The 19,309-nt window shown below is 39.4% G+C and overlaps 3 protein-coding genes across 4 annotated transcripts in view; all 3 read left to right on the top strand.

Moving 5' to 3' along the window:
• LOC149096518 (uncharacterized) overlaps positions 1 to 19,309 on the top strand; it is an 86,185-nt gene that overhangs the window by 22,863 nt on the left and 44,013 nt on the right. The window lies entirely within an intron of this gene.
• LOC149096520 (uncharacterized) overlaps positions 1 to 19,309 on the top strand; it is a 42,569-nt gene that overhangs the window by 13,338 nt on the left and 9,922 nt on the right. The gene's annotated exons all lie outside the window — the stretch shown is intronic.
• Positions 9 to 13,616, top strand: LOC149096521 (uncharacterized). 2 transcript variants are annotated; one of them, XM_089280685.1, is made up of 7 exons: positions 9 to 178; positions 2,759 to 3,145; positions 4,597 to 4,998; positions 6,472 to 6,849; positions 9,146 to 9,523; positions 10,120 to 10,302; positions 11,467 to 13,616. In XM_089280685.1, the coding sequence occupies exons 1-7, from the start codon at positions 124 to 126 to the stop codon at positions 11,505 to 11,507; spliced, it is 1,824 nt and encodes a 607-aa protein (XP_089136811.1). In that variant the 5' UTR covers positions 9 to 123; the 3' UTR covers positions 11,508 to 13,616. The 2 variants fall into 2 exon arrangements, with proteins under 2 accessions (XP_089136811.1, XP_089136810.1); XM_089280684.1 differs by having other exon boundaries at positions 10,120 to 13,616.

Below are 19,309 nucleotides of genomic sequence, written 5' to 3'. Positions count from 1 at the left end.
ACGAACAACAAGTTGTCAATCAAGGGGTGCACAGTTTGTCTGAGTCGAGCGGTCGGTGGTGTTTTTAGCACAAGCGTTGTGTTTTATTCAAGATATGGCTGAACTGTTAGCATAAGGAGAGAAATGAAAACACTCGTTGTATTGTGCTTCTCGCTTTGCCTTGTGGGAGGTAGTGAAGGTATGTCATAATTTATGCTTTGCTTATAACGCATCCACTGATTTCGCATGGTTCAAGTCCGGTGTTATACAATCTCGACATGTTCTAAAGATTGAATCACTTTCCTTTTAGACTAAGTGAAGAAAAGTTCAGACATAGCTTTCGAGGAATGGGTCTGATTTCTATTCATCCGTCCTTATTTCATAATTTCAAATGTTCTAAACGATGACAAACATGGACTACCGCTAATATTATGATAAGCAAAATTTAGTGAGCCTCTCAATAAACTGTTCGACGTGTGTCTAGAGAAACATCTGTTTTGGTTTCTCAACTCTTTGCATGCTTTTATATAATGTGATTTCTTGCAAAACTGAGTTAGTTGCCACAACTTTCTGCAAATCTGTTTCAAAACCTGGGTTAAATTGCAATTCATTCCAATGATACTCGGATGAGGCTCTGTCTCGTAATAAAAAATTCTGAGATTCATTTTCATATTGTTCGTGATACTCTTGCTTTCTCATAACCAGTTTCTGATTTCGAAAGTTTAATCATTTTTCTTCAATGTTTTCTTCATAATAAGCTTGTAAGTTTACCGTACGTAGGTGTTAAGTTTCCGCAACGATGGCGAAAATATGGCCTTAGACTCGGTAGAAAGAAGACAAAGAAAACACAATTTTAATCACATTGCAAGTAAAGTTATATGAAAGTTCCTGAATTTTAAACTGCGTAGAATGATATAATGATATGAATGATAATGTACACAACTCAGGCAGTAGTGAAAATAACGCCCGATAAAAGTCATGTAGACAGCTGCTTTAGTCGCCTACATAACTGCCATGATTATTCATACGTTGCCGTTCCTGGGCCAGTATAACACACGACATCTGGGTGGATACGCACGCAATGTATCAACGTAAAATACCTTCGCCACCCTGTTGCACCATAACACATCTTGCAACATATTCCAAAGTTGGTAAGCATTTGAAAGAGGTACGTAACAACTACACTATGTTGCCCGCGAATGTCTAGGCCTAAGCGGCCATTATGGAGTCCACAATTGCAATTTAATAAACGCTGGTAACAATATCTAAGATAAAAAACAAGAACATTGTATTGGCATCCCTTCAATAAAGTTACCATTGAGGGCCGAACGTAACGATCCTCGGTTTAAGTATTGAGTTTTAGCACTTCCATTTCCTTCGTACCTTACATGCTTTCGCACGGAAACAAGTTATAGTTTGTATTTTAAGTCTTGTCGAGGTATTGAACAGGCACGAGAAGCAGACGAAGGAAGAAAAAGCCGTTTCTTTCTTAGAAAATGCCGGACTCTGAAAAAATAATCGAGCGGTCTGACTCGGCAGTCGAGCGAGACCAAGCCAAACACAAAATTGGTCTTGAAATGTATAAACAAAATGTTTATGAGATTAATTAATTTAAAAAATTAATTTTTCTCAGTCTCAAAATAATTGTTCATACAGATTGATGTCAGGAATGCAACATCAAAGCATCACTTCTTTAAGTCATTTAAAATAAACACGTAAGCTTAAGTCTCAGGGCACAGCAGCGAGCAAAGTATAACTCACTACAGCTCACCGCCAACTGTATCGCAGCTATAAGGTGGCTCCCACACTACATCAAACTGATTTGAGAAGCACCAACTACAGAGGACACAAATTCCTTTCATTCAAAACCCGAATCGAATGGCCTCCACTGTTGACCGCAGCCGTAGGTTTTCTGACCGTATTTTTCAACTCCTGCAACATTCAAGTCAACGTTAAACTTTTCGTCTCACAGGGCTGCTCTGATGACCAAAACTGACTTGACTTTTCCAGCATTTTCTCTAAGATTTGTAGATTTCGCAGTTCAATTCTGCTTTCCCTGTAAGTTTTCACTCCACGAGAAGCGAGTTTGACATGGGCGTGATTTTCTTAGGCCAAAAACAATTCTTTGCTACGCATAGCAACCAATGGGAATGCGGTTTTATCTTGTACAGACAATAGATTACGTCAGGTTGCTATTTTCTTGTTTCCCAAAGTGGGCAAAGGCCGGCTTTCGAGTTATGTGAAAGATTTTGAGATAGCAGTTTGTTTCTATATTCTATAAAACAATTAGATTCTATGTTACGTTGCCGTGACTCTGCTCAATAATAGATCACAGAAGACGTCAAAATGTGGTAAGAACACCAACCGGCTATCGCCTCGAGCGTTACCTTTTGTTTTGTTGCCACATTTTGACGTCATCCATGCTCTATTACTAAACAAACGCAGGGCAACATGGAATCTATTTGTTAAATAGAAGATATCGTTCTGACTTTTAAACAATCATCTTCGTTACAAGCCATCGGCGAACTTGTGACTGCTAGAAATCATCATGTCCATTCAGTTAATATTCAATTAGCAAAATTCATTTCATCTTGCTTTGATGTACGCAATATTTTTCTTTCAAATCAAACCGATGTAACTTGATTGCTTTATCATAACCTTCTTATGATGTTCACGATAATCATTACTGTTTTAATTTTAGTCTACAAAAGCTTTTGCAACACTGTATGTATATATGATCACGTAAATAAAACCAGTTGTTATTGTTGTGGTTTTGTAGGTCAGAGCACCGCTACCCCAAGTGTGGCATCGTTCAGTCCAATAACATTCGTAGAATCGTCCGCTGCAGCACTAAATGTGGGATCGCCCAGCGGCGAAATAAGTAAGGAGACGTCCAGCACAGAAAACACTCTGGAATCGTTCAGTGCAGCTATTAATGTGGTATTACCCAGCGGCACAACAGATTTGCCATTGTCTCACGTAACAGTACAGACATTAAAAATGGGATCCTCCGCCGCAGCATCATTTACGACTGCTGCATTGCATTCAGTGTCACATTCAGTAAAGCCATCGCAAGACACTACAGCACCCATCTCAACCACTGAGACCGGCGTGGAACCAACGATAGCATCAACAGTAAAACCAACAATAACGTCTTCTGTAAATGGTAAGTAATACTTATGGGTGAATGGTAACAACTGCGCGAAGTTCAGTTGCCTTATACTGTCTTCAAGATTCCACCGGAAAAAAGACAAGTTTTAATTTGTCGATTCGACAAATGGATATTTTTATTCGCGATTCCACGCGATTCCTAACCTAACTAACCACGTTTGCCTCTACCGGTCGCTAGAAAAATTTTATGACTGGTGTAATTGATTAACACGCCAACAAAATAGGCAATGTGTTATGTAAGGTAACCTTGGTAACCTCGGTACTAGGGTGCACGTTGGCCTCGTTATGATGTATATATCAGGAAGAATGACTTTCAAAATAAACGGTTATTTTGTTCTTGTGGTACGTTGCTGTCTACTTGTTGAAACACAATGAACATTACTTCCGGTGCGTGGTACTCCCGAGATCCTTCGGGGTGTACGCGCGGTACATTTCGAGGCACGATTCATCAAAAGGCAGCCCTAAGCTCGGAAAGTGTAGAGTGTAGACAGCCTCTCTATTTTTCAACGCACGTGAAAGTAAAAGCGAGCGAGGCTACCGCGGGGCACTCATTTAATTCAATATTAATGATATAGTTACTCAATTAAAACACCTCAAAAAAGACAGATGATTGTGGAGAATAAATAAACAAATAAATAAATAAATAAATAATAATAATAATAATAAATTCTAGTGATACTAGGATGGGGCCTTGCCTCATAATAAATTCTGAGATTGATTTTGGCGTCTGTTACTGTTCACGTGACCGTGATGCACTCGTATTATTATTCTTCTTTGTAGAAAAGTGAGAGTTAAGTGGCTAAACAAAAATTCTTTAATTGAAAAGGAAATGTGTAATTTGCTTTAAGTAAATTTTTAAAATTTGCTTCATGCAAAATAATGCGCACCGTTTTCATTTTGGAGGAACGTGCTTTTGAGAAGAGTGAAATATCTTTCTAGTATTTTATACTCTTTTCAAGCAATTTATTTGCCATGCTCAACGAACGAAATTTAATTTTGCTGGAGTTCATTGCCTGCGAGATTTCTTTCGATAAAGTCAGGATTCAAGCTAAGAGTGTATCGTGTTGTAGAGAGGCTCGATCCTATACGGGCGAGACATTTATAAGTACACTTACTTATTTGGGAGGGAGGGCAAATTCAAATCATATTAAAGCATTATAACGCATTATGTTCAAATTCATGGTGTGTCAATTAATTCCAAGAGCGTCAATCCCCGTCCCGGGAATAATCCGGGACTTTGATGGAAGGCTGGCTCTGTAAACTGGGTGTAAAAATTACACAGTTCTGAGTGAAGCAGACCGTGTTGAACAATGGCAACGATCCAAGATGACCGCTTGTATCATTTTCACTCATGACTCTTTTTGTTTTTGTTATTTGTAACTACTGTTTAGTTAAGAAATGCAGTTTTGTCGTTACTGTAGTCAACTGATGTGTCCTTACTTACAGTGAATGGATGTAAAAATTACACAATACTGAGTGAAGCAGACCGCGCCCAAGGACACGCAGTGATCAACGCCAGCAATTATAGATGCGATAGGGATGAGCTGGTACCAGGTTGGTATCGTTTCCAAAGAGCTGCCGGAGATCGGATGGCGGACAAATGTGTTCCCATACGTCACTGCGGTACTTACCATCCAGGTTGGCTTAATGGCGCACACCCGACAGTTGCTGAAGGTGTGGTCACTCGTAGAGTCTGTTACCGTAACAGTTATCATTCCTGGTACTGGTCAAGAAACTGCTGTCGCTGGAGTAACAATATTAGAGTCAGGAACTGTGGAACTTTCTTCGTGTATGAGCTACAAAACCCGCCTGTTTGCAATCTTCGTTACTGTGGTAACGGCAGCGCAGGTAATTTACTTTGTTTGCTTCTTTGAGTGTGTCAGTCAACAATCAGTCATCAAGCAATCATCACCATCAATCATCAAGCAAAGTTTAAAAACATTCTCCAGAGGTGATTCAATGCCATCTTAACATTTCAAATTCAAGGTGACTTTGAAGTACTCCGACTCTTACTCTTACTGGTAATACGTAACATATGCGTTTACAGAAGCTTCCATGTCTTGCAATTCTTACCGTATTAGCAAAAATATTACAATCATTCCTATCCTCTGGTTCTTAATCATGAACAGCCAACATTTAAGGCTTTTGTCTACTCGCGTTCCCGTTGTCGTTGCCGTCGTGGTTTGCTTAAGATCCCCAGTGACGAAATGCAATTAATTAACCATGTGCAAACATTACACCCGTTTGCACAGGAAAGAAGAAAAAACCATGCGTGTTGCTGAAATTCATTTTTTCCTCTTTAAAGGTACCTTTAGGACGTTCGCGCTAACTGTTTCGGTACATCCTTACTGCGCACGCAAATTCACACGCCGCGTCATGAGCGCGCACGCTGAGTAACAAAATGAACAATGATAGGGCAGATGGCCATTGCCATAGCTTTTCATGGATTTAACGATCTTGAACGTTCTGTGACCCCTATTTCCCTTTTGATGGATCATTTTCTCTAGCGATTTTCTACGTTTAGCGAAAAATTGAAGAAAATCTCTCGACTAAAAGTTTGAATTTTCTGCAAAATGTACCGTCGAATTCCGTTCTTTTCAGCTCTTCGTGTGTCCGTGCAACGGTTTCAAATGCCTCTTGAAGGGTTAAGATTTGTGAAAACGTTGGTAACATTTGGAATTATTTCCTCAACAGACTCACTTCTACAAAATATGACTAAGGTCGTCTGCCTCAGTTGACTCAACTTTGATATTTTTAACTTTAAACCCCCGTAGACCATGCTGCATTACGTGCGCCAATTTTTCAAAATCAGGGTAGTTTTCCACACGCTTTATCTCTGAAACGAATTCGGTGACCCCCAATTATTTTTGCATTTCTGACACAAGCAACTCATTATCTGACTGCAGTAAAAATTCTTAAAAGATCAATCAATCGCGCCAACGTCCTTAAAACACACCAGAATAACTATAGCTACTTAGGTTAAAGTCAAATATCTATAGAACGTAGCGTGTTTGCTTTAGACATTTAAGAACGTCTACATGCAAACATGGCGGTCCATCAGGCCGACGTTCATCTCCGGTTTTTCAGACTACAATTATTTATAGATCCCCACTCCCCCCTGGATAGAAAGCTAGTTCACCGCAAGTTAATCCTCCAGGATTTAATCACCACACCCATTCATCCGGATATTTTATTTAACTCTCCGGCGTGCTGTACATTTATCACTCGTGACTCACTCGGTTTTGGTTTTTGTTACAACTCTTTAGTTACCAAATGCAGCTCTGTGGTTACTGTACCCAACTAATATGTTCTTACTTACAGTGGATGGATGTAAAAATTACACAGTCCTACATGAAGTAGACCGCGCTCAAGGACACATAGTGATCAACGCCAGCAGCTATAGACGCGATAGGGACCTGGTACCTGGTTGGTACCGTTTCCAAGGAGCTGCCGGAGATCGGATGGCGGACAAATGTGTTCCCGTACATCACTGCGGCACTTACGAACCAGGTTGGCTTTCTGGTGCACACCCGACAATCGCTGAAGGTGTGGTCACTCGTAGAGTCTGTTTTACCTGGTCATACACCTGCTGTGATTGGTATGAGAACATCAGAGTAAAGAACTGTGGTGGATATTTCGTGTACGAGTTACCGAGGCTGTATTCCTGGTACGCTCGGTATTGTGGTAACGGAAGCGCAGGTAAGTTTCTCAGGATGTTTTTAATTATTTCAGTCAGCAGCCAAAACATTAAGTTACAGCAAGGATTTAAATTTGTTTAGGCAACACGTTTTTGCTCTTGCAGAACACGTTAAATTGATGGTTAATTTAATCCTATTCTTCTGGAGAAAAGGTGATTGTCGAAAACCACATTCCATAAGATTCTGTTTGCTTTAGAGATTCGAGAAAGTCTACGTTCAGACATGGTGGTCCATCAGGCCGACGTTCATCTCCGGTTTCCCACACTACGATTATTTATAGATTTCTACTCCCCCCTGGATGGAAAGCTACAACCCTGGCCCCTAAGTCCTTTTCATGTTTTAGGGAAACATGAATAGAAGCAAGTATAATTGACTCCCTCCCCCGAGCAATGTCGAAAGAAAATGAAGCTATTCTGAAGAGTAGATCGGATGGTGTTAAAAAAGAAAAAGGGACAATAGAAAGTGGTTAACAGTTGTGTTGGAAGCAAACGTGATTGCTGAAAAATCGTTATTACTGGAATAAGACGTGGATATCTATGTTATCGTCACTTTAGTTGGAGAAGACTGCTCTAGGAGGCAAACAATTCTTCAAACGTGGCTATTCTGAAGCTATTTTCAAGGCTTTTTTTGTTTTCAAGATTTTTATCAACATTGACCGGGGGGAGGGGGGTAGGCGAGCTTACGCGGTCTTGGTTATGAGAGAGGCTGCCTGGGAAGTCATCTGCCATAAACTGTCCCAACACTTGTGACCAGGATTGTAGCTCACTACAAGTTACTCCTGCAGGATTTAATCGCCATACCCATTCATAATGGTAATTGAACTGAGTGGAGTGCAGTTTGGTCTGAAATCATACGCGTGATTTCAAAATCGAACGAGCGCGCAGCGCGAGTTCGATTTGAAATCACAAGTATGATTTCAGACCAAATTGCACTCCACTCAGTTCAATTGCCACTTTATTAGATCCATTTTGAAATCGCACAATTTTATCGCCTTAATTTTTAGACTTTTGGTGTATTGTTCCAGTAGCCGATTTGTTAAAAAAAAGCGGAACCGGAAACGCCTTTACGTCTCATTTAGTATGCAAAACGATGTCATGTGACGAAAACTCATCCGAGCATGACAAAGAAACAAGCGGTTTTGAAGTCAGAACGAAAATAGTCTGCTTCAGGTATAACAGTTCAATTCTCGTCGCCTGAATCAATGATGGAAGGTCTTTCTTTCTTCTGTGGTTGAGGCTGAGACTTTTCATTGTCTTTGGAGAAGGAATTTGAAGGTGCATCCTGCGTAATTCTGCGATGGATTTCTTTTGAGTTGTGAAACTCCCTCGAGTGCACGATGCCCAGTGGATGGTACGTTTTTTTTCTTTCATACCGTTTAATGGCACGATTTTAAGGGAGTCCAGCTCGTTATCACCTCCGTTTCTTTTTGTGACCTCGGCGAAGGACTCAATACTCAGGACCTTGTCAAGTTCTTGCGGCGCCATTAGTTTCAAGATATTTCCAAGATGGCGAGACTAACACCAGCTTCGTAAGACGTTCATTCATTCACTGTTTTGTGGAGCGGGGTGTATTTTGACTATGTTTATTCACAGCGACAGAGTTGAGCTCTTTTGTTGCTTCGTTTGAAACTACCAGAAACCTGGAAACATCTACCTTCTTGAGATGGCCCTGAATTTGTTGTTGTGTGGTTTTCGTTTGTTTATGTTTTACTGGACTCGGTATCATACGGATTTTGAGCAGATGTTGAAGAAAAATCGCCAAAATATTCATCAAAATGGACACTGAAAGTTGGAAACTTCCATTAAAGTAGGTGTTCAGCCTGAAGGAGCTGATAATCGTCATTTAGAGACTGTAATTAATTACATTCGTCAAGTTTTTTGGAAAAAAAAAACACAATAACAACAAAGTTTTGGCAATACTAGTTGCTAAATTCTCCACACAATGGCTTTTTGCCTTTCATTTTCCTGAAATTTTATTGTTTACTTTAAACTAATATTGAAATCTGATTTGTTGTTTTGTTTTACTGTCCCATTCTCAATGGCTGAGAAAAAGATGCGATTTAGAGCAAAAAATAGTGCGATTCGTGAATAAATCGCACCATTGAGAGCCAATCAGATTGCAAGGATAACCAGTGATTTCAAAATGGATTTAATAAATCAGGATATTTTTTTTAACTCTCCAGCGTGCTGTACATTTATCACTCGTGACTCACTCGGTTTTGGTATTTGTAACTACTATTTAGTTACCAAATGTAGTTTCGTCGTTACTGTAGCCAACTGATATGTCCTTACTTACAGTGGATGGATGTAAAAATCACAGAGTCCTGCGTGAAGCAGACCGCGCTCAAGGACACATAATGATCAACGCCAGCAATTATAGATGCGATAGGGACCTGGTACCAGGTTGGTACCGTTTCCAAGGAGCTGCCGGAGATCGGATGGCGGAGAAATGTGTTCCCATGAACCACTGCGGCACTCATGAACCAGTTTGGCTTTCTGCTGCACACCCTACAATCGCCGAAGGTGTGGTCACTCGTAAAGTCTGTTATCACTGGTACAACCACTGTTGTAATCGGTATCAAAATATCAGAATAAAGAACTGTGGTTCACATTTTGTTTACGAGTTGCCGAGAACGTATTACTGCAATACTCGGCATTGCGGTAATGGAAGAGCAGGTGAGTTTCTTAGGATGTTTTTAATTGTTTTAGTAAGCAGCCAAAACATCCAGTTGCAGTGAGGATTTAAATTTGTTTAAGCAACACGTTTTTATTGTTGCGGAACTGGTTGAATTGGTGGTCAACTGGTTTCCTCAATTGTCAACAAATCTTGACAAAGATTTCTTTCGATATCTTTGATATTGTGGTAAAAAACAAATCGAATGTGGTTTAGCGTGGTCTGTACTCTTATCGACAACGAGCACGCGTCATCACAGTGGTCAAAACGTTGTGGACTCACGAGGCGCAGCCTTGTGAGTCCGCAACACTGTGATGACGCGTGCTCGTTGTCGATAAGAGTACAGACCACGCTAAACCACATTCGATTTGTTACTTTTAACTTAACATGCAAGTTCACTTGCTGAGAGCAAACTAAAGATTACGTTGCTTCTCGTTTAGATCTAGACCGTAAGTTTATTTTACACAGTTGCCTATTATTTTGAAGTGTGTGCACAAGAGTTATTCACTGGGATTTTACGCAACAAGTGTAACAGATCTGTTCGTCACACAAGTATGATGTGATAGTCACGCAAACTATTGATTTATTCCCTATTTAGCTGTCACGTGCCCGACGTTACCATTACCGGCCAACAGTAAGTTATTGGGCTGTAATACAACAGAGATGTTATATGGCACCGTATGCAGGTTTTCTTGTAATGAAGGATTTGAAGCGAAAGGTTCAGTGGTGAGAAGATGCACAGAAAATGGAACTTGGAGTGGAACCGGCCTTGTCTGCACAGGTAATTATTACCGTCTTGTAATTACTGCTTATTCAACGCTTGCAGTTCAAGTGTTGTGCTATAACAAATTATGATTGGTTAGTTTGCTTTTCGCTGTTGCAAAATGTTGGTGACATAACTCGCGCCCTGATTGGCTAGCTAGGAGGAGACTATGCAAATATCGTCGCATACTTTTTGTCCGCTTGGTTTTAGAACAAACAATCAGGAAACGGCCAAACGCTTGTTTTTTTTTCACAAAATGTGATCCAAACACTAAACAAAGCTAGAGTGAATTCGAGTTTGAACGTAAAGCAACTAGGATATATCGGGATTTACACACAAACGCATTATCCATTGAAGAACACTTAACTTAATCGTTCACTGTAACCTGTCCCTTTTATTCGTCTGTCGAGAGAAAAATGGTCATGGGTTACAGGGCGAGAGGAGCTTATTACAAAGTAGTGCATAAGCTTATCTAACGTCCATTTCGTTACTTGACTGCCTAAAGTTGTTTAATTATGTTTTCGATCAAACGTATATCAAAACTTCAAAGTTATGTATGTAACAGAATATCTTTACTATTTTCTGCTTATACATGGCTCGTATACAAGTCCTTTTGGCCATCTTGGATCGTTAATTGATACAAGATCGCCAATTTATCTCTTTCGCCACCATTCAAGATTGCTATTCGATCTTAAATCGTGGAGTGTTATTTTTTACGACTACTGTCGGTGATGACTGATCTTATGCATCAAGGCAGAGACGAATGGATCAATCGATACACGATCGTAGAATATGTCGATGTGATCAAATTCATGAAGGACCTTTCTCATATCAAGGACCCCATGTGAGGGCCTTTGTAAAAGGTAGGGTCTCTTTTCTAAGGCCCCTATATAAAGGCCTTTGAATGTACTGAAAGACCTTTATGTAAAGGCCTTTGTACACATTTGATAAATGTCCTTATACAAAAGTACTTGTACAAAGCTCTTTGTATAAGGATAACTGTACCAAGGCCTTTGAGTAATGGTCCTGGTATACAGTCCTCAATAGAGGTCCTTGTATTAAGGCCCTTGCATACAGGTCCTTATACTAAAACATAATTGTATAAGTATCTTTGTATAAATTGCTTTCTGTTGAGGTCCTCGGGTAAATCCATCGTATTAATGCTGATTTTGAACGTTTAAGGTATTTACGGTGCCTTTGAAGCCCAAGGAACATCTGTTTGAAGAAGAACAACTTTACAACAGACGCGCTTGACTCCAGGATCAATTGAGCGTAACACGCTATAGTTAACCCTCTGAGCCCTGGTGTCAAAATATAAATTCTCTTTACTATATACTATTTACTATTAAGTTTCTAACTTGTAAATAGAGTAGTTTTTAAAATATTCTTAGGTTTTATAATTTCTTTTTAAGTAGGTGTCCTTTATTAGTAGAGGGTTATTTCTCGGCTAAACAATCTCGACACATTAATAAACTTATTGTTAGTTATTATTATTATCATTATTATTATTATTATTGTTATTATTATTATTATTATTATTATTATTATTATAAGTCCTTAAAGTCTTGCCGCTTTTAACTTATGGTGCCGAGTTCAATCCGTGAGCCTAGGGCAGTCATAAGTCAGCTGGATTACTTGATGGATAGAGTCCTCCTAAGTATGTGAGCAGTTCCAAGGAGGACGGTCTTCTGTAGCTCTGTTATTCTAATATTGCCTGGGATCTTGCCAATGTAGTTTTCTGTTCCCTTCTTGACAAGCCCGAAAGCTCCAATGATCACTGGGACAGTTGTTGTTTTCATTCCAAGTTTTCTCCACGTTTACTATTATTATTATTATTATTATTATTATTATTATTTGCTATGCACTAATTGGGATAATTTTTCCCTTTCCCATGACCTGTATTCTGGAATATTGCTTTCATATGTTGGGGCTTAACTCGACAGCAATAACTTCATTAAGCATAATACAATATCGAGGATACAATCAAGAAGTTAATTTAAGTTTTGAACAGATAGTTCAATTAAGCATTATAGAAATCGTTTCTTTCGGTGAAACCAGAGACTAACTTAAATTCTAGGTTTTCAAGTTAGACTCCTGCCTTGGCGTGTGTTTATGCCTTTTCATGTCAGTAAAATGTAAAACGGTTATTAAGGTACGTGGTTGCCCTGCTATCAAGGTAAGTGGTAATCCTGTGGTTAACAATTCATGTTCACGCAACTCACTCTCTTGTAGAAATACAGACTGAGAATCAGATAAAAAAAGCAAAGGTATCGCAGTCTTGAGTTTGTTTTCAAAAAAGGGTTTAGTTTAATGAGTGAGACAATCTAGATAACCAAACAACTGCAGGAGTTGTTTGTAGTTGCTGTATATTTAACACCAGCTTTCCTAGGCTAGCTACCAATAACAAACAACCTGTTAACAATCATGCACATGCTAACAACGTATTCTTCTGTTTACTTTGTGTCTACTTCCAGTTCTCCTGCATGATGCTACTCAGGCTTGTTTTCAGGTTTTTCAGCAGGGCCTGTGCTCGTGACGTCCCTCCTCCAGGAGACCCTCCAGCACTTACTCCTATGTCCCCGATGACGTAAGCGAAGACATCAACACACACCGTGCCCTGGTTATCGCTCTCGGCCCAGTTCTTCAAGTCTTCGCCGAACCAGACCCTGAGCTCCATATAGGGGTGCAGATACAGTGGGTAATCAAAGTTGGAGAAGACCAGCTCGTCAGAATGCTTATCGTCCACTACGGGCATGCTGTACCACAATCCTGACCCGTTCATTTTTCCGTTAATATACGTCAAAAAAAGAGGAGGTTATTCGGATTTTAGGCGACCATCCGTTTGGTCATGTAAACCTCATTCACTTATGAGAGGGTTTCAACATATATAGTTTTTGAAATGCAGGAAGAAAAATATTGTTATCTTGCGATTGTGGTTGCTTCCGAAATGTCAAGTGGAAGAAAAGGGAAAGTCCACTGTAATTACAGCCTAAGAATGACGAATTTATGAACACGTTTAAAAACGCACCTTGAAATATCTGGCAGGACAAGAATTCAAGAAGAGCAGGTTATATCAAAGGCGACATCATTTTTGTGGAATGGGATATGGGTCGACTGGCGATGTCTTCTCCTTTGTTTCAAGGAGGCCTTTGAATGCGAGGACAAGTAGAAAATGTCACAATTACTGGTTACACAAAATTATTTACATAGGTTATAATTTTCTTCATGACATTAATTATAATAGTAAATGCTTGATAAGATTGTTTATATAATGATCGATTTAATGGAAATAAACATTCTGTTGGAAATAATTAAACGATTAGATGCCTTTATTTCGATGTTTTTCCTACAATGAAAGGCATAACTCTAAGTCACTTTTTTGCTTGAGAATTTCTATCGGTCGTGGATCGTGGGTCATAAGTCGTGGGTGATTTAAGAATTTGATGCTTTTGTTAGTTACGTTTAGTTGTTGGAAAACCCGAATAGCGAATAGCGAATAGTCACGAATAGTGCGAATAGTCTCGAATGGTGCGAATAGTGGCGAACAGTCGTCAATAGTCACCGCTTTAGGTCTAATATCCTGCGTTAATTAATTATCCAAATAAGCAACAGAATTTCAGTGAATTTATTATTTACCTTTTCTTCTCCGGACTCAGGCTCGGGCTGTCCATCGCCGACATAAAGAAAACAGAAAACACAAGGATAACCTAATAAAGACGTATTTACGCTTTTCGAGCAGTTAAAACAGAAGAAATTACGTTTAGAAACACCTTTTGTCCTGAGAAGCGTCTGTTCTTTTTAGCGGGAAATCCCGTCCTGCGTTGCTGCGAGGTTGACTGCGAGATACTGGGTATCCTATCTGCTACGATTTGCCACTAATTTGCAACTATTTGCCACTATTCGAGCCTGTCCGCCACTATTCGTACTATTCGCTATTCACTATTCGGGACTATTCGCTGTTCGCTATTCGCGACTATTCGCTATTCGCTATTCGGGTTTTCCAGACACCCGTTTCACGCCCCAGTTGAAGTTACCGTTCGTGTATATAACAGACACCTTATGTTACTTTTCACGCGATTTTTTCCTACCCACCAGATTTCGGTGTGTAACGCTTGACACTTTAGCTATTGTGTGCCCTCTATTGTGATTCCAAAATGTGTCCTCTAGGCACGTGCAAACTGATAAATTGTTTGAGTGGGGTCGGTGGGGGGAGGCGAAAGAAGTTGTCAAACTGGGATTGAGCGGAGAGGAAAATTTGTGCTCTGGTGCACTCTCATGTTAAAGCTTGCCTTTGAGGATAAAACAGTCGTTATCGCCTCTGGAAGTAGGCTTAACACCAGCTTGATGCTCTCTGTTTGAGCCTGACATGGCCATTTCAAAGTGGTTACATATTTTCATACAGTGTCTATCAACCAATCAGATCTAAGCCATTTTGTTCAGAGAGGTAGTTACACACAATTTGGCCCATTGGTATGTTGACAATGAACACTGCTGAAAACACATCCACAAGCAGGAAAGACTTCATTGAAAAGGGAAACGCTAGCAAAGATGCAAGAAAAGTAAACAATATAGAATATGTCGCTCCCATCCAGACAATAGAAGCAGGAAATAGAATTCGCGATCATCTTTATTGAGAAACACTCCTCACACCTACCACTGAAGGATAAACTCTTTTTTAAAAATACTTTTTTCCTGCTTTCCCACGGAACGTTCTTTTACAAGGCAGTAGTGTGTTCAAATAATTCGATTCTTCACGGCAAACAAGAAAGCGTTTTAGAGATCCAAGAGTATATTGGTCACGCTTTGCTTGACACGAACAACAAGTTGTCAATCAAGCGGTGCACAGTTTGACTGAGTCGAGCGGTCGGTGGTATTTTTCGCTTAAGCGTTCTGTTTTAATCAAGATACTATTGAATGGTTAGGATAAGGAGAGAAATGAAAACCTTCACTGTGTTGTGCTTCTCGCTTTGCCTAGTGAAAGGTAGTAAACGTATGTCATACTTTTAGCTTTGCTTTTAAGGCGTCTAATTTTGCATTGTTGAAGTGTTGTGTTATGCAATCTCGACATGTTTTAAAGATTGAATCCCTCCTCTTTTGAACTAAGTGAAGTAAAGTCCAGACACAGAGTAAGGTTTGGAGGAAGGTCTGATTTATATTCATCCATCCTTATTTCGTAATCTCAAATGTGTTAAACGATGGCAAACCTGGACTACCACTAGTCCTACTTTATGCTGCGCAATAGTCAGTAGGACTGTTCAACGGATGTCTACAGAACCTTTTGTTTTGGTTTCTCAACGCTCTGCTTCAATATGATGTGATTTCTTGAAAAACTGAGTTAGTTACCACAATTTTCTGCAAATCTGTGTTAAAAACTTACGTTAAACTGCAATTCATTCCCATGACGCTCGGATGGGGCCTTGTCTCATGATAAATTCTGAGATTCATTTTCATATTGTTCGTGATACTTTTTCTTTCTCATGGCAAGTGTCTGATATCGAAAGTTGAGTCATTTTCCTTCTTTAATGTTCTCTCCATAATGAATTATAAGTTAACTGTACGTAGGTTCTTTTAGTTTCTGCAACGATGACGAAAGTATGACCTTAGGCTCGGTAGAGAGAAGACAAAGAAAACACAACTTAAATTACATTGCAAGTGAATACAATCTTTTTTTTATGTAAGAATTTTTTTTTTCTCGGCCGAGGCTGAATATTCTTATTTTTATGCCTGTTTTAGGTAAATTTTCTTAGATTATAGCGTATGAAATATTAGTTTTCGAATGTATTTGGTGTCTGAAAGGCGTTAAACTAATTTTGGCCGCAGGGAGCCAGCGCCCAGGCATTACAGCCAGATATCACACACATATGCAGAAATGTTATTGGCATCGAACATATGGCTAGTGCTGTTTTTGTTGCTTTTTGTCTAGTTTTGTCGTTCAGAGAAAAAAAAGAATTCTATACGGCTTAGTTAAAAACGTATAATTGAGTTGTATTAACATGAACAAATTTTTCACGAACAAAATTATATTCTTTTCAAAATCTCAGCCTCGGGTTAATTCTTAAAATACTCCTCAAATTTTGCAAATTTCTATGGTTGGCCATTCGTTTCAAAATTACGACAGGGTATACGCGGGTTTTTCTGCCGCGTATACTTGTTTACATACGTTATGTATGGGCTTTAAGCTCTTATATACGACCGTTTAGATCGCGTATATACGCATTTTTAAAGGGCCACACATTTGCGTAAATTCAAGCGCGGGGATATGCGAAATAAATGCCCAAATATATGCGTCCTACAAGGACCCATGTATACGCGTGCTAAAATGCGCGTATATGCGGTTCTCGTAAATTACCTTGTATATGCCAGCACGAAATGTGCCTTTTTAAGAGAATGGCTGTTCATGTATGATAGCAATGAAAATTACTTTAATTAGGAATCGTCAATATGACGGCAGTGGTAAAATGCCTTGTCTTGCTCTATCTGCTATTTAATGTTTGTTACTGCAGCTCCCCCAGTCACTGAACTTCTAGAAACAGTTAAGTTGTGTACATAATTGCTTTGATCGTTAAGACTTAACAATATATTACGTTGCCCTTCATGGGCCATAACACACGACATTTGGGCGCATAATCAGTTGAATCTGCTAATAAGCACGGTCCATTTAAGAGAGTAAACCCCCAAGGCCAGGACAAACACACGCAACATATCAACAGAGCACACCTTTGCCAGCCTTTTTCACCACTGAACCAACATCTAGCAACATATTCCAACTTGGGAAACGATTGAACGATGTTCATGTACGCAACAATATTTGCAACATGTTGCCTGCGTTTGTCTAGGCCTTAGTGGTTATCGTGAAGTCCACAATGGTAATTTAATTCACGCTGACAACAATATCTTAGGGAAAAAAAAAAAAAACATATTGACATCTCCTAACTATAGCCAGCGTAAAGAGCCGAACTTAACGACCCTCGTTAAGGTTGGCACGTAAAATATTCTCTAAATGCTGGACTATCTGTTTCTAAGACTTTTTGAATTGGAATCTGTTGTTAGTTATTATTCAGTTGTTAGCGTTGCCCTGGGCATATTTTAACGTAGACCCTAGACTCGGTAGAAAGAATACAAAGATTAAAAATACCTTTAATTACATTGCAAGTGAATATATCAAAGTTGTTCTATCTTAAACTACGGAGAAAGATATAATAACATGGATGATAATTTACACAAATAAACCAGAAGTGAAAATAACGCCCGAAAAAAATTTATGTATACATTTGCTTTAGTCGTGTAGATAGACCATCCATGCCTTTGTATTTAATTACGTTGCTGTTCATGGGCTATAACACACGACATCTGGGCGCATAATTAATTAAATTTGCTAATAAGCACGATATATTCAAGATAGTAAAACTCCTCAAGGCCAGCACAAACGCATGCAACATATCAGCACAAGATACTTTCGTCGCCCTGTCGGTCCCTGTTGCACCAACCAAGATTTTGCTTAAAGATGTAAGCAACAATGTCTGTACTATTTTAACGTAGCGTGGTGCTGCCCCACAGTTTCCCCTCTATTGGTAAGCCGCAGTGTAACGCACCCCCGTTCAAGTTAAATTTCGTTTATAGAAAAGGCCATTTCTGAGTTACCTTGTGCTTCTATTTCAAACGGCCAGTTCTCGTGCAAAATCTTTCAAATGAGTTTGATTTGCATGCAAATGAACCTGTAGGCTAAACACATTTTCATATGAATGGTTTCGCACGAAGACTTGTCTTGACACAGAGCCAAAAGGTAACTCGTAAATGACTTATTGTGAGTGTTTTAGGGGCGTTGGGGGGTGGGGGAGGCGGGAGAAGTTGTCAACCGGGATTGAGAGCTAAGGAGAATTTGTGCTGTGGTGCACACTCTACATTTTGAGGAAGCAGGCTTGACAAAAGTGGATATATTTTCTTATACACTGTCGACTAACCGATCAGATCTAAGCCATTTTGTCCCAAGGGTTAGTTACATATTATTTGGCCTATTGTTACGTTGACAATGAGTACTGCTGACAAGGCATCCACAAGCAGAAAAGACTTCGTTGAAAAGGGAGACGCTAGCAAAGATACAAACAATGCAAACAATGTAAATAATGTAGAATATATCACTCCCATCCAGACAATACAAACAGGAAATAGAATTCGTGATCATCTTTACTGAAAAACACAGCACCACCTTTCTTACAACTACCACTGCTTTTTCACGAAACGCTCTTGTACAAGACAGTGGTGTGTTCAAATAACTCAGTTCTTCAAGGCAAACAAGAAAGCATTTTAGAGATTCCAGGTGTATATTGGTCACGCTTTACCTCGCAACAACTTTAATTACATTGCAAATGAATATATCAAGGTTGTTAAATCTTAAACTGCGGAGAAAGATATAATGACTTGACCGATAATGTACACAACTAAAACAACAGCAAAATAACGCCCGACAAAAACTCGTGTACTCAATTGCTTTAGTCGTGAAGATAGATCATTCATGACTTTATATTTAATTAAGTTGCCGTTCATGGGCACCCGACATCTGGCTGCATAATTAATTGAATTTGTTAATAACTGAGCACGATACATTTAAGAGACTAAAACCCTCAAGGCCATATGGCAAACGCACTCAACATATCAACGCAATATACCTTTGCCACCCTGTTGCACCATCCAACACCTCGGAACATATTCCAACTTGGGAAAGCATTTGGAAGACGTACGCAACAACTGCACTAAGTTGCCTGCGGTTGTCTGCGCTATAAGTGGCCATTGTGAAGTCCACAATGGCAATTTAATAAACGCTGGTAAAAATATCTTAGATAAAAACAGAACATTCTATTGACAGGCTACCGTAAAGTGCTTAACTTAACCGATCCTGATTGATAGCTTTGGGTTTTACCTCTTGCATGCCCTTTCTAGCTTCCTTGCTTTCGCGAGCAAACGATTAATATTCTGCATTTTAATACAGTCGAAGCTCTCGCAAACGACCACCTCGGAAATTCAAGAA

Source organism: Orbicella faveolata, unplaced genomic scaffold (assembly GCF_042242905.1).
Source record: "Orbicella faveolata isolate gen_17 unplaced genomic scaffold, um_ofav_v1 contig_48, whole genome shotgun sequence".
In the NCBI taxonomy this organism is placed as follows: Eukaryota; Metazoa; Cnidaria; class Anthozoa; order Scleractinia; family Merulinidae; genus Orbicella; species Orbicella faveolata.
Note: the sequence above shows the minus strand (reverse complement) of the source record. Positions and strands in the feature narration are given on the sequence as shown.

Excerpts from the sequence above, each read along its gene's own strand:
- LOC149096521 (XM_089280684.1), top strand. The coding sequence starts at position 124 with ATGAAAACACTCGTTGTATTGTGCTTCTCGCTTTGCCTTGTGGGAGGT. Across the intron at positions 3,146-4,596 it reads AATAACGTCTTCTGTAAATG|TGAATGGATGTAAAAATTAC; the intron begins GTAAGTAATACT and ends CCTTACTTACAG. Across the intron at positions 4,999-6,471 it reads CTGTGGTAACGGCAGCGCAG|TGGATGGATGTAAAAATTAC; the intron begins GTAATTTACTTT and ends TCTTACTTACAG.